The following is a 10987-nucleotide window of genomic DNA, read 5'->3' on the forward strand; positions in this document are numbered from 1 at the left end:
CGAACCCTGCTGGCCACTCCGATTGATGTGCCTTGCCCCTGATTTGTGGGATAAGGGGGGTCCCATGGGTACTAAGCCCGTCTCTTCTCTAATGCCAACTTTTAAAAAAAAAATGTATGCACTTCCTTTTTTTTTTTAAAGGTATTTTTACAATGGCAAAGTTTTGGTGAGAGTTGGATTTTTTTGTTTTTTGGGCTTTGCCACGGGTCAGTAGAAGATTTAAGAAATAGAATAGAAAGAAGAAGAAGCTTTCTTGCATTACACGCAACTTTGACTATTAGTGCCCTTGGACACAAATATATAAAAACAGGTACCCCATTATTGCCAACATCACGCGTGACATCGCGTCCTCATCGCTCCTATATAATTCCATGCCACCTACAACGAGAAGCAGTCCGCGTGATTTGCAACAGAAAGCCGCTGCTTGGTTTGTTTATTCATCATTCCAGTGCGAAGCGAAGCTGTTTGTTTATTTATTCATCATTCCAACTGGTTTGATCGGCATGGCTGCATCTCCAAGGTGATCCTAATTTGCAACTCTTAATGTTTCTGTCCATCAATCCAGGCCCATCTTAAAATCCGTCGCGTTGTATTCGGCGAAATGATTTGGTATCACAGTTAGAGGTGTCGTGACAATTACAAAGATTGTGTGTACAGAAGGAATAGATGTGGGACAAACTGTAGATTGCAGCTAATGTCTGGCCTTGTTCTAGCTCGGGAGTTTGAAGTGTTGTGTGAAATTTGCGTGGAGACATTAACAGAGAAGTGGAGAAATTGCTGATCAATTATGTTGTGCGAATTTCAGGTGGTGGACGAAAGATACGGTTGCTGTAGTGACGGGCAGCAACAAAGGAATCGGCTTCACGACTGTGAAGCTGCTTGCACAGGAAGGACTTACCGTAGTTTTGACAGCCCGAGATCCGGAAAGGGGCCTGGAAGCCGTGAACAAGCTGAAAGAAGAAGGGCTGAAGAACATAGATTTTCATGTTTTAGACGTTCGGAGTTCTGATTCAGTGTCCGCACTGGCCACTTGGCTCAAGGAAAGCTATGGTGGTATTGACATCTTGGTATGGAACTTGTGCAATGTTTTGATCGAGTCTGCTTTTTGTGGTTCGGATGGACATTCAAATGCTGAGCAATTCCAGTAATTTGTTAATACGTGCAGATCAACAACGCAGCCATCGCGGGAGGATCAGAAGACAGTTGTGAAGCAGCCAAGAACACCTTCGACACAAATTATAGAGGCGTGAAGCGAGTTACTGAGGGATTACTATCCATTTTGAAAGCCTCCTCAGCTGCCGGAGCGAGAATCGTAAACGTCAGTTCATCCCTAGGGCAACTGCAGGTATATAAAAAAAACTGATCCATAATAAGACAATTGCATCCTCGATCTGTGTCATATGTTTGTATGGATTTCATCATCAGTTTGCAACTCAGTAGAATTGGCCGGGAAAGATAGGATGACAGAAATTGCTACAAATGTGTGTTGATCAACGTTGAATTGGGTTTTGATGCAAAACCTCAAGTGCTCATTAAAAAGAGTTGGATGTTACAGAATTTACGACACCCAACATGGAGGGAGGAGCTACTGGATGCAGACAATCTTTCTGAGGAGAAAGTGGAAGCATTTTTGCAGGCATATCTGGAAGATGTCAAGCAAGGCACTTATAACACATGGAGAACAATAGCTACCCATTACAGTGTTGCCAAGATGGCCATGAATGCTTATAGCCGATTACTGGCCAGATCTTTGGAACAAAATAGGGTAAACGGCCAAAAGATTTGTGTGAATTGTGTATGTCCTGGTTTCACCAAAACAGATCTGAACAACAACACAGGCATACTGACAGTAGAGCAAGGTGCAGACACTGTAGTTTGGACCGCCCTATTGCCCCCTGGAGGACCCTCTGGCCTGTTCTTCTGCAAAAGACAACCCATTCCCTTTTAATTTTTAAATCATCATGTATGACATATGTATGCTCTTTATATACTTAGACGATCACAAGAATGCCATGAGTGGCATTTCATATAATACTCCTCCAGGTCGGAAATTAAATTTATTAGTCAGTTTTAAGATGTATTTCTTTGTCATATGACACTCCTCCTCGGCAATTAAACGTATTAATCAGGTTTTGAGGGGTATTTATTTGTCACATCGGGTATTTATTTGTCATATGACACTCCTCCTTGGAAATTCAAAATATTAATCAGTTTTAAGGGGTATTTATATGTCACATCTTTTGGTCTTCGAATATATATATATATAGAATCGATTTTTGATATTGATTTTCAGCTCGTCGTAAGAAAAACTCTGTAGCTCTGTGTCTCCCCCTGTTTCTCGCCCTTTCAATCTGCAGCGCAGGCTCTCCTTCTCTGCGGGCGGATGCCCTCCCAAGTGCATGGGCACTGAGCGGAGGAGCCCATTCCTGATTAGACCTCAGACCGTTTCAGCATCACCTGCAAAAGTAAGTCCAATGCTCAGCAGTCACTTCAACATAGCTTCTCCTTCAACCTCTCAGCTAGCCCCCCCCCCCCCCCCCCCCCCCCCCCCCCCAACCCGTGGAACCCCATTCCTGAAAAATCATGGAGTGGAGAGACTATCATGGAAGCAGTAATGGACGAAAACTCAAGGGAAACAGGATGTCATAGCATCCAAGATGGGGAAATTTTCAGGCTTCTTGGAATCCCCATGGGTTTCAAGGTGTCAATGAAGCAAAGATGGCAGTGGGTAATGGAAAAAATAGAAAGTAAGCTACTGAGATGGAAAAGGAAGCAACTTTCTCTAGCAGGTAGAATTATGGTCCTCAACCACTTCATCATCCCCTCTACGATCTACTTCCTCAGTTGCTGGAGGCCTCCTGATGCTGATCTCAATGAATTCACCAAGCTATGCAGAAACTACCTTTGGGGAGGTGACCCATGGAACAGAAGCAGACCTAAAGTTAAATGGGATATCTGCACGGTCCCCAAAGCCAAGGGAGGACTGGGGATTATAGACATTCGTCTGCTTGCTGACAGAATGGCTGCTAAATGGATAATCAGAGCTTTGGAGAATCCAACTGAAGACTGGGCTCAGCTCCTGGTCAAAGACCTCCCCAGATTTACAATCACCGGACACAATAAATGGCTAAATCTACCCATTACCACCATAGTAGCATCCAAACACCCCATTACCCCTAAAGGGAGTCATCTGGTTACTTCAATCTGGAAAGCCTGGTTCAGATCTAAAGGTTTACTGTCCATCAATCTCAATGACAAGAAATCAGAAGGTTTAATAGCCGCCGACTCCTGCTGGTGGTCTATTCTCCCTCATCCTCTACTAGAACCAGAAGAAGAGAAAATAGCCCTTAATCTGCACAGAAAAGGACTTGCAACTTGGACAGATATCTTTAACCCCTACACCGGTACTTGGCTCACAAGAGCAGAGCTGGTAGCCAAATACGACTGCAGAACCCCAGAGCTAGACCTAGTACAAAGCAAAACATTCCAATGGAATACCCAGGAAATCTGGAGAATCAGCAGACCCCCCAACTTCAACATCTTGGCCCTTCGCTGGTTAAAGAATAAACCGCTCCTACCCATTCCTTTTCTTGAAAAGTCCCCCCCTATTCAGGTTACTCTGAACCGCAAATGGAACATAGCCTGGGACAGGAAAAGATGGTACAGCTGCCTCAAGGAGTTTCGGAGTCCACACATAGATCCTAAGAAATCTTGTCTCGCATGGTTGATTGCATACAGAGCCATCTGGACTCAGAGCAAAGCAGCCAATTTCAACATTGCCACAGACCAATGTTCTAGATGTGGCCTTCCTGAGGATGATCTACACATTTTTATACACTGCAAACACATCTCAGATTCCTACAAAGAGTTACATGCAGTTATTCTTAGATGGGGGAAAGATGTAAACTGGAAGAATACAATTCTAGGAGAAAACATAGGGTGCTCTTCATCTCTGTGGAATGCAATAAGGTGCGAGTACCTATGGCATGCATGGCTTCAGAGGTTAGCTGTCACTTTTGATAACCCTGAAATCAAGGGCCCTCCTCTAGCTGTTTGCTTAACCACAACATGCATCAGATACTGGAACAACCAGACACAAGCCCTATTCAAGCTAGAGAAGAGGCTGTTGATTAAACTACAAAAGAGAAAATCAGATTACACATTGGAACTACTTGAAAAAACCAGAAGCCAGATCCTTCTAATCCTCTCAAAAGACAGAGCATTAATAGAAGCTATCAGAAGGATGCAGTAAACAAACCTATCTCTCCCCCCCATAGGAGAAGAGGAGATACATCAGACATGCAGGCATTAAGACTCAACCAAGAGAAGCTGAAAAAGCAGCTAGGGCAAAGTGACCTGGCGGTTACAGAGAGGCACCGGTGGCCTGTCCACCAGGAAATCTGGAGTGACGCACGCAAACCGACAGATCTTCTCAGGTTAGACCAAGACCGCAGGGCCGCAGATATGCCATAGTCATTGAATGCAGAGCCCCAAATCAAGAAGAGTCCTGTACCAGCCTCAGCTACCTCTTCTGTTGCACCTGCAAGGAAGGGAAAAGAATCAGAGAAGAGGATTCCTGAATTATCTCAACCGTTACCCGTGAGAGGAAGGCGTCCTGGTGATCCAAGATGAAAGATCAAGGGCCCCATGAGGGCTCCTACAAATGGATCGTAGTCAACCAGCCAAAAGGGAGAGGAAACTTCATGCCCCCCTAGAGTTAGCCCCCTTCTTCTGCCAGGGGTCACCGCCATCTGGACTCATCATTAAGAAAGGAAAAGAAACATCACAGAAGGACTGTCGCCCAGCGGCCCGTTCAGGGAGCCTGCAAAACAGATAAAAATACCAGCACCATCCTCCCCCCGATTGGAGAAGCAGGGTCCCAGTCAGAACTGTCCGTGCTGGAAGAGACAAAGGAGGAAGTGACGCCAAACAGAAAGATGATGCTCCCCTGCAAGCCTCACCCGTCGACCAGAGTTGAGAGAAGTAGCAGACCAGAGAAAGAAGGGAGAGGAGATCGATCTGCAAGTGGAAGGAGGAGGAGAGGTGAGAGGCTTCTCTAAACTCATCATCAGCAAGGCCGTAGAATGAACAGGATCCAGGTTGGAGGGCTCGCCATGCAAAGATGCCATCGCAAGGCATCAGCAATTCAGATCATGCAGCCACTATTTTTCTCCCCTCACACGCGTTAGCACATGCTATCACATGCACTGAGCGTGCCACTTGGCCGACTGAATCACCAGCCAACACGTGGCCCCAATGTAACCTTGGATTCCTCCTTTTCTATAGTTCATCTGCCTTTTTTTGAAATATATATATATATATATATATATATATATATATATATATATATATATATATGCCTTGCTTTTAGCTTCATTTTTTAGATTACTTAACCCTAAAAATCATCGTTCGGACTTTTGGAGAAGCAATTTCGGTCAGAGAGTGGGGGTAAGAAGGTGGGTGGGGCCTTGCATTCTCTTGATGAGCGTTCTTAGCGAGTTCATGTTGGTTTTGCTTGCAATAAAATTAAATTCCAATTAAGAAAGATATGTGAAGATGGAAGCATCGAGAATGAGTGGAGTACTAAGGGACCACTCACGCCATCGCACTACATTGACAAACTGCTGCTTCGAGACGTTGACAATTTAGAAGAGTGAGGGTAAGTAAGTAGTATCTCTATCACGTGAAAAAGATATTCCAAAAGGTAAAGCTAAATGAAGCACGCACAATGCAACATGAAATCCCCAAGGACATTCTAATGCATCGAATAGAAGGAAGACAACTGGCATGCAAGCAACCATTTAAGAAGTTGAAGCTGCGATTTAGCCCTTCTCCAGAGCAGGGGCACTATCTTGAAGTGATTTGCTCTTTTTTTTTGGGGGGGGGTGTCACTGTATAGGAATTAGCCACCATAACACGTGCATTCAAGGGGTAATTAAAAAACCCTTACTTACATACACTTTTTCAAAAACATGTACACTATAAAATGCGATTTTTTTTTCTCAATGTCATTAGATAAACCCCTTATGTATGTAAACTTTCTGTGAATAGTACCATTTTTATAATCGCTCTTGTTGAACCCGCGTGCTATGGTTACATACTTTTATTAACCCTCCCCCCCCCAAGGATTCACCAAGGAAAAAGACGTCATTTGTGTCTAATGACTTTGACTCTTAGCCATTGATGTCACCAAATTGTAAAGTTCTGAGAGCAGGCATGATTGGTCCCTAAAAGGAACCTTCCATGATTGGGCATGTTAGTGAGGAATGATCCTCCAAGTCTCATCCTCGAGGGGATCATCCATAGGAAGGTGACATGTCATGAGCATGCGTAGGCTTCTAGAAAACCCCTTTTTTATTATGAACTCGGGAGACCATGTTTGAGTTTCTATGATGTGCATGCAAGTCTAGTTATTCTATACACCCTCTCTTAAAATGTACAGATTAGGGCCCAACTTGCATCCCTTGAATAGCATGGTCCCTTATTCTTAGCGTAACTCAATATAGAGAGACATTTTTTCTGCGAAAAAAAAAGCTCAAGGAGTTTTAAGTGCATAAACTTGATTGCACACCCTAATAGAGAATTTTGGAAAATTCAATGTCTAACAAGTTCCAAATGCAACCATAATTTGCATACCTCTTCAATATGATATTATGGCAAAGCCTGAGGTTTTTAGGGGACCTAATATCATGTAGAACATCAAATTAGAAGCTTATTTTGGTTTATGTTTATGTTGTAATCTATGCTAATTTCAAAACACAAGGAATTAATGATACTGTTGAACTTCAAAGGCTTTTTTTTTCCCCTAGTGTGGCTCTAATCCTAAATGAATGACACCAATCAACAATTCTCATATTTAGAACACTTATGGATATGTCAAATTTACAAAAGTGAATCTTGCTATATGAAACATTTTTACCTGTTTGGGTGAATGTTACACATTCTTGGGCATGTTGTAATTATGTTTGATATTGCTTTTTCATGTTGCTTATATTTTTCCAATATAGTCTTATGAGTCTACTTTAAGCTCAAGAGAGCGAAAATACGAAAAAAATATGTCTAGAACAAGTGGTGATTTTTTTTCCAAGACATCCAAAAGGACACTTTCATGTCCTATTTTGCTACCAAAATAGTGTCAAACTATAGCCAACTGCCTCCTCGTGTCAATTACATCCCCATTTTATCTTCATTGAACTACAAAGTGGGCATGTTGCATTCAATTTGGCTCTTGAAAAATGCCCTTTTGCACTATCTTTTGACGGTCGAACAGCTTCCCAAAGGACTGCACATCGCCAATTTGTATAAGGTGCACAAAGCAGGCATGTATTGTGTTGTCATGTATGGGCACCCTGAGGATGTTGTCAAAGGGATAGGCATTATTATGAAAGAGTTGTCTAATCTTACATCTCTCACATCATGAGATTGTATTATTGTTGATATTGTATTGTAAGTCCTTTTTTATATACAAATATGAGGCCAACTTTGACTGCAATGTCATAGCTATACACCTATCTCTTTTAATGTATCTATGGCAATCGTTTGTAATGTAGCTATTGAATTGATTTGTTCAATTTGGATGAATCTCTTTATTTTTTATCCCTTTCATTCTTTAGGATTTCAACTTTTGTTGTCTCATCTCATATCATCAGACTATATTGTTGTTGATATTGTATCGTATATTCTTTTTTGTGTACAAATACAAGGTTGATTGAGTGTATTGTTTCATGAGATGGTCTTGTTGTTGATAATGTGTAGTAAATTATTTTTTAGGTAAATACAAGGCACAATGTCATGGTATGCATTTTGTTTCATAGTAGTATTTCAGACTGCATTTTTCCTACATTTAGTTATAACGCACTCCTAAAGTGCACGAACACTAGCAACTCATTAGGGGGCATTTGAACATAGAAAGGGCCTCATAAAGATTCCTAATCCCATAGGGTTAAGACTAATTTTTCTAGGATTAAGGAGACAAAGGTCATAAAAATGACTATTTGTGGACCTAAGAGTAGTGGGTCCCACTTCTTTGAGGCCATGAATTCTGCTGTATTGTTCTCCTCCATTCTTTACAAGTTATTGCGTGCATGAACAATCTTAAAATGATGAAAAAGTTTTTTAGTAAGAAAATCACTATTCTCTCGTTTTTTTTAATGAATCTAAATGCATTTAATACAAAATCTGTATAAAAAATCCTTGAGCTGCCTCCGAAATTCTCTTCTATCAATCATTAAGAGCCTAGATAGTGGCAAAACCTGTCAGACTCTTTCCATTGCTACTCTCGCCTCTCTCCATTCACACCATGCTTGTGGTCGCATTTTCTCAAGATTTTGTTTACAATCTTAATATTCTATCAAGCTCGACCTTGATTCCTTTCAAACTCTCTCCATTCTCTCTCTGCATTCTCAAGCTTTCTCTTGCTCTTATTTGCTATCAGCTCATTTCGATTCTATGGCATTGAGAGAAGCAACAAACATTCAATATTCAACAACAACATCACAAAAGAAGGACTTACATGTTCGCATACTGATTGAGTATGCACCAACCAAAAATGAACATTTGAGTACACAAGATAAGCAGACAAGAATACAAGAGGGTCATACTAACTTGGATCTTTGGGTTCAAGATGATTTTTCCCAACGATTCTTTTTCACATTATCCTCCTTCTTTCTCTGATATTCCATCATTTTTACAATTTGTTGAGGAGGGTGAGAATGGGTTGCTTGGGTATTATAAGAGATTAAATATAAGTGATGCAAATACAATGCAATTTTTACATGCACACTTACAAAGTTTGCATACTAATTTAAATGTCACTCAAAGTTCACTGCAATCTACTCAAAATCACATCTTACGGATGGAAGACCAAGAAAAAAACAAAGAGACACAATTTAAAAAGCTAAAAGAGATAATATCTTGAATGAAAAGCACTCCAATGGGAGCTAGAGAGTGCAAGAGACCAATAGCTGATATTCAAGAACTCGTGGTGGGTGGTGGCGCTCGCAAACGAAGAGTCCTGGCAATAAGGTATGGTTTTTAAAAAAGTAATGTTGATCTATGTTGTTTGGAATATTTATCATGTTGTAATGATCTTTTCTATATATTTTAGGAATTTCTTGAAAGAAGCAACTAGTGGTGGTGATAGTGCATGTATGAAGAGACATGATATTATTTCTATCATTCGTGATCCGAAATGGAAGAAATTATGAGTTCTCTTCACAAACAAAATCCTGAAAGATGTTACTAAGCTTATGAGCAATAATGAGGTACAAAATGCATGTGATGAAGTGGGCATCACCACAAAAGGATACAATGCATTGTATCAATTGCTAAAAGATACACTTCCCACACATGGTATAACAAAGAGCATTTTTCTTGTCCCTAAAAAATTGCAATTTGCAAAAAGAACATGTAATGAAGCGTAAAATCCAAGAATTCATATGTATCAATGACACATTGATCATAAGAGCTTGGGGAAAAAAGCGAGGGAAAGATGGGAACATTGCCTTTTCGTACAATGAGTTCAATAATATATTTGTTGATTTGAGACAGCTTCCACAAGCTATGATTTTATTTTATGTCCTTCCTGATCAATGTAAGGAAATTTAAAATGCAAATTGTTTACCATCTTCAAATATTGTACCTTTGTGTTGCGAGGACTGACAGTTGTTTTTTTCTTCACATGCTAGGTGAAAAAGTGAGTTTTGTTCTCAAGATGGATGAGTGTCAGATTGTGAAGAATAAGAGATTACAAAGAAAGAGTATTACACTCATGAATGAAGCAATGGCATATGCAAAGTGTTATCCATCTTTATTGAGTGATGATACCATACAAGAAACTAGTCCCACATTTAGTGTTCAATCTGAGAAAGAGTTGTGGTGGCTTGGGGCATTTGATGTGCCAAAAGAGACAAATGAGGTGCTTACTTGGGTTTTTGATATAATTCCTTGGATTACTGATGTCATGAAAGCACAAATTCAAGGGGAATGATTGGGAACTTTTAAAGTTGATTGGCATTTGGCAGGCAACTTGAAAACAATCGAGTGTGTACTTGGTTTATGAACAAGGTGCTAACTCTTAACCCTTGTCTATTTTGTATGAGGATGGTAGAGACAAAAAATCAAAGGGAGGTAAGCAAAGTAATCCTCAAAACCAAGGTGATGAGGACACGATAAATGGGGACTCTAACAATTGGATTGATGGTGTTATGTCGGCCAATATGCTAGTTGAGCGTAGTAGGCATTGAAATGACAGGAATTGGAAACCCATCATTCCTTTTGAATTAAAAAATGTTCACTTTTTCACTTTAAATGCATTCATGCGGGTATTTGACCACCTACTAAAGTGTCACATTGATTATGCTTTTACAATGCAAGGTAAAGACAACATGTAGCTCTTTGAAAGGTAGAGGATCTCCTAAACTCAATTGATTACCATGGTGGAAATGTGCGAATTGTTATTAATAAGAAAGCCTCCGAAATGAGTTATGAAATTGCACAAAAAGTATGCATGAGTGAAGCTAAAGCAAAACATTTTTTGGAGAGACCTAAGAAACGAAGAACTCTGTAAAGCCTTAGGAATTTTGGAAGGATTTGTGTAATTGTACAACTTTTGACTGCATTGAACTAAGTCTTGTGGTAACTCGTGAGAAAGTTTGGTCAATTAAAGAGGTGCTTCAAGAATTTACAAAGGCCATGGTGGATGCATGGGGTGAAACCAACATTTTACATTACATGGTATAATTTCTTCATTATTTTTACGAGGTTGCGTTTAAACAGTCCTAATTATGACGTGACTTTCTCATTGCTTTTGTAGCATATGTCGTATGTCCACACTGCATATTTTATGAATGAATATGGTTCCCTTGACAAGTGGAGTACACAAGGAATGGAAAAGTCGCACTATTGAGCGAGAGGAGTATACTTCAAAAATACTACACAACATGGAGGAGGCAAGACTCGTTCAAATTATCTTGTAGAGATGTTAAAT

The 10987-nt window shown here is 40.4% G+C and overlaps 1 protein-coding gene across 1 annotated transcript; it reads left to right on the top strand.

The window, feature by feature from the left end:
• Positions 1 to 365: 365 nt before the first annotated feature.
• LOC147620865 (short-chain dehydrogenase/reductase 2-like) lies at positions 366 to 2153 on the top strand. The gene is made up of 4 exons (XM_086825130.1): positions 366 to 520; positions 806 to 1067; positions 1166 to 1345; positions 1556 to 2153. Exons 1-4 carry the CDS (start codon positions 372 to 374, stop codon positions 1946 to 1948), a joined length of 984 nt encoding a protein of 327 aa, XP_086681256.1. The 5' UTR covers positions 366 to 371; the 3' UTR covers positions 1949 to 2153.
• Positions 2154 to 10987: the final 8834 nt, after the last annotated feature.

Source organism: Cibotium barometz, chromosome 31, assembly GCF_041138505.1.
Source record: "Cibotium barometz isolate CiBa-2024 chromosome 31, ASM4113850v1, whole genome shotgun sequence".
In the NCBI taxonomy this organism is placed as follows: Eukaryota; Viridiplantae; Streptophyta; class Polypodiopsida; order Cyatheales; family Cibotiaceae; genus Cibotium; species Cibotium barometz.